Source organism: Penaeus monodon, chromosome 1 (assembly GCF_015228065.2).
Source record: "Penaeus monodon isolate SGIC_2016 chromosome 1, NSTDA_Pmon_1, whole genome shotgun sequence".
NCBI classification, from domain to species: Eukaryota; Metazoa; Arthropoda; class Malacostraca; order Decapoda; family Penaeidae; genus Penaeus; species Penaeus monodon.
In genome coordinates, this window is record NC_051386.1 from 1,862,189 (window position 1) to 1,864,688 (window position 2,500).

The 2,500-nt window shown below is 39.9% G+C and overlaps 1 protein-coding gene across 1 annotated transcript in view; it reads right to left on the reverse strand.

Annotated features, from left to right (window-relative positions):
* Nucleotides 1–2,500, reverse strand: part of LOC119574618 (ras-related and estrogen-regulated growth inhibitor-like) — an 8,009-nt gene that overhangs the window by 5,033 nt on the left and 476 nt on the right. Inside the window, exons 1-2 of the mRNA XM_037922015.1 lie at nucleotides 2,421–2,500; nucleotides 1,902–2,032 (exon numbers count right to left, since the gene is read on the reverse strand). The exon at nucleotides 2,421–2,500 is cut by the window's right edge and continues 476 nt beyond it. Coding sequence (XP_037777943.1) covers nucleotides 1,902–2,032; nucleotides 2,421–2,500 — 211 coding nt within the window. The remainder of the gene's footprint in view (nucleotides 1–1,901; nucleotides 2,033–2,420) is intronic.

The window sequence follows — 2,500 nt, forward strand, 5'->3', positions numbered from 1 at the left end:
AAAAAACCCCCTTGGGGAACCCGAAAAAGTAACAATACTAGATCCAGTGAATGGTGGAATCTCACCAAAAACATGCAAGTTATCATCCCACCACTCACTCCTAACGAGAGCAGAGACAATTGCAGAAAAAAAAAACAGCCTTGGACCCTGAAAGTCCTGCTCGCATTCTACTGCAACAAACCAGCAAGAAGCTGACTTGCTTTAACATCCAACTATCATTTGTTCAGCGTATTAATGTGAATAAAGCCACTGGTCCAAAGGGAGTTAACCTACATCTCCGTACATGTGCTGTTGAAGAGGCCCTTCCTCCAACACTCCTTTTCAAGTGCCTCTCAAGGACAAGCTGGCCTTCTATTTGGAAATCTGCAAGGAGTGTATCAGTACGCAAAAAGGATTCCGAATCGAAACCAAATTATTACTGACTAATATCTCTTGCCAGTCACTGCAAAGGTCTTGGAAGAATCAGCATGGCTTCGCAAAAGGAAATTCGGCATCTTTTACTGCTCCTTTCCCACAAATACAGTGGATGCGATAACCCGGGTCGTTGCACTGGACATATCGCGTCTGGCATAATGGACCTTTTTGATGATTTACTCCAACAAATCCCTGAGGCAGTGGCGTATGCAGAGAACCTCACTATTCATCTTAGCTTCTCCGAAGACAACGCCAACACATGCAGTACAAGACTCCAGAGATTTATTGATAATGTATCAAACTGGGGTTTCTGTTGGAAGATAAAATTTACTGCCGAAAAAGTCAGTCCCTAGTTCTATTAAGAAGCAGGAACCGAATCATAAGAAACAAGGCTCTCTCCATGCAAGAGCGCCTTTTAAAAGAGCAAGATTCCATCAACATACTTGAATTTACTTTTGACTTTGGCTAACACATCTAAAGCATGGCTCTCCAGCTTATGGTTGTCGAGAAGACGAACAGTGATGTCCAAGTAAACTTCAGTGAGAAAAAAATAAGACCACAAGAAATAATTGAAATACTAGGCATCACATTCGACAATAAAGGACTTTCAAAAGTCACATAGAAAGCCTGGCGAGAAGGGCTTCGCAGTAACTTGCATCCCTAAGAAGAATCAGCTGGCTTCTGGACGGTGAAGGGAAGGAGCTCCTCTACAAGGCACAAATTCGCTCTTCACTCGAATACTCCTGCCTCGTGGGGAAGGCCAAACATCACTAGCCTCAGAATCTTGGATAAAATAAAAGAAAGAGCGAAAAAAAATCATTGAAGACAGGACCCAATCGTATCAACTGAACATCGACAGCTTTCAACACAGGAGAGACGTAACTGGCTTGACGACGATGTTCCGCATCCATCGCCAATCTGCAGCCAATGAGACTGCCAGGAAGACGAGCTGCACGCCCCACGAGAACATTGGAAGAACCTCGTTGTTGCATGGCGCACCACCAGTGACAGTTTCTCTCTAGATATTCTAGATTATGGAATCTATTCATTTCTATCATTGATGTGGAAGATCAGTCCTTATAATCTTTCAAATGCAAAGCACATATGTGGCTATAGACCACTAATAGATAATTATATGATTTGTATATTATATTATAGTATATGAGTGCGTGACGCAATGAGATGAGGTCAGACTGTGAGATAGGAGTCACTAAAAATGAATTCCTTTAGTCTATAAAAAAAAAATGACCGTTGCATGTCTAATAATTATAACCAATGTGATGTAATTGTTTTTTCAATAAAGTATAAAAGAGAAAGAGAAAGAGATAGAGAGAGAAGAGAGGGAGAGAGAGAGAGAGAGAGAGAGAGAGAGAGAGAGAGAGAGAGAGAGAGAGAGAGAGAGAGAGAGAGACAGAGAGAGATAACAGAGAGAGACAGAGAGAGACAGAGAGAGAGAGAGAGAGAGAGAGAGAGAGAGAGAGGCTCACCTGGCCCGCCGTGTCCAGGATGTCCATCACTGCGGGGTCGTCGTCCACAGTCGTGTGGTGGCGATAGGCGGCCTCCAGCGTAGGGTCGTACTCCCAAATAAAGCGACCTGTGAGGAGTCGTACTACCAAGGCTGCAAGTGAATATTGATAATGATGATAACAACTGCCATACTGATGATCAAAATAATTACAAAACAACTATGATGTCGATAATAATGTTCATCATTATTATAATTATTGCCATTATTATTGTTGTTATTATGATTTTATGATTATTGTTGTTGTAATTATTTTTTTTATTATTAATTATTATTATTATCATTATCATTATCATTATCATTATCATTATCATTATCATTATCAGTATATTATTATTATTATTATTAAAATTATTATCATTATCATTATCATTATATTTATTATTATTATCATTATTATCATTATTATTATTATTATCATTATTATTGGCATTTTTATCATTACTATTATCATTATCATTAATATTATTATTATCATCACCTGATTTACCGACGGCGGGGGAGCCCAGCACGACCAGCCTGGTCTCTGCGGGCGCCGACGTCTTTTTGTGGGCGGAGATG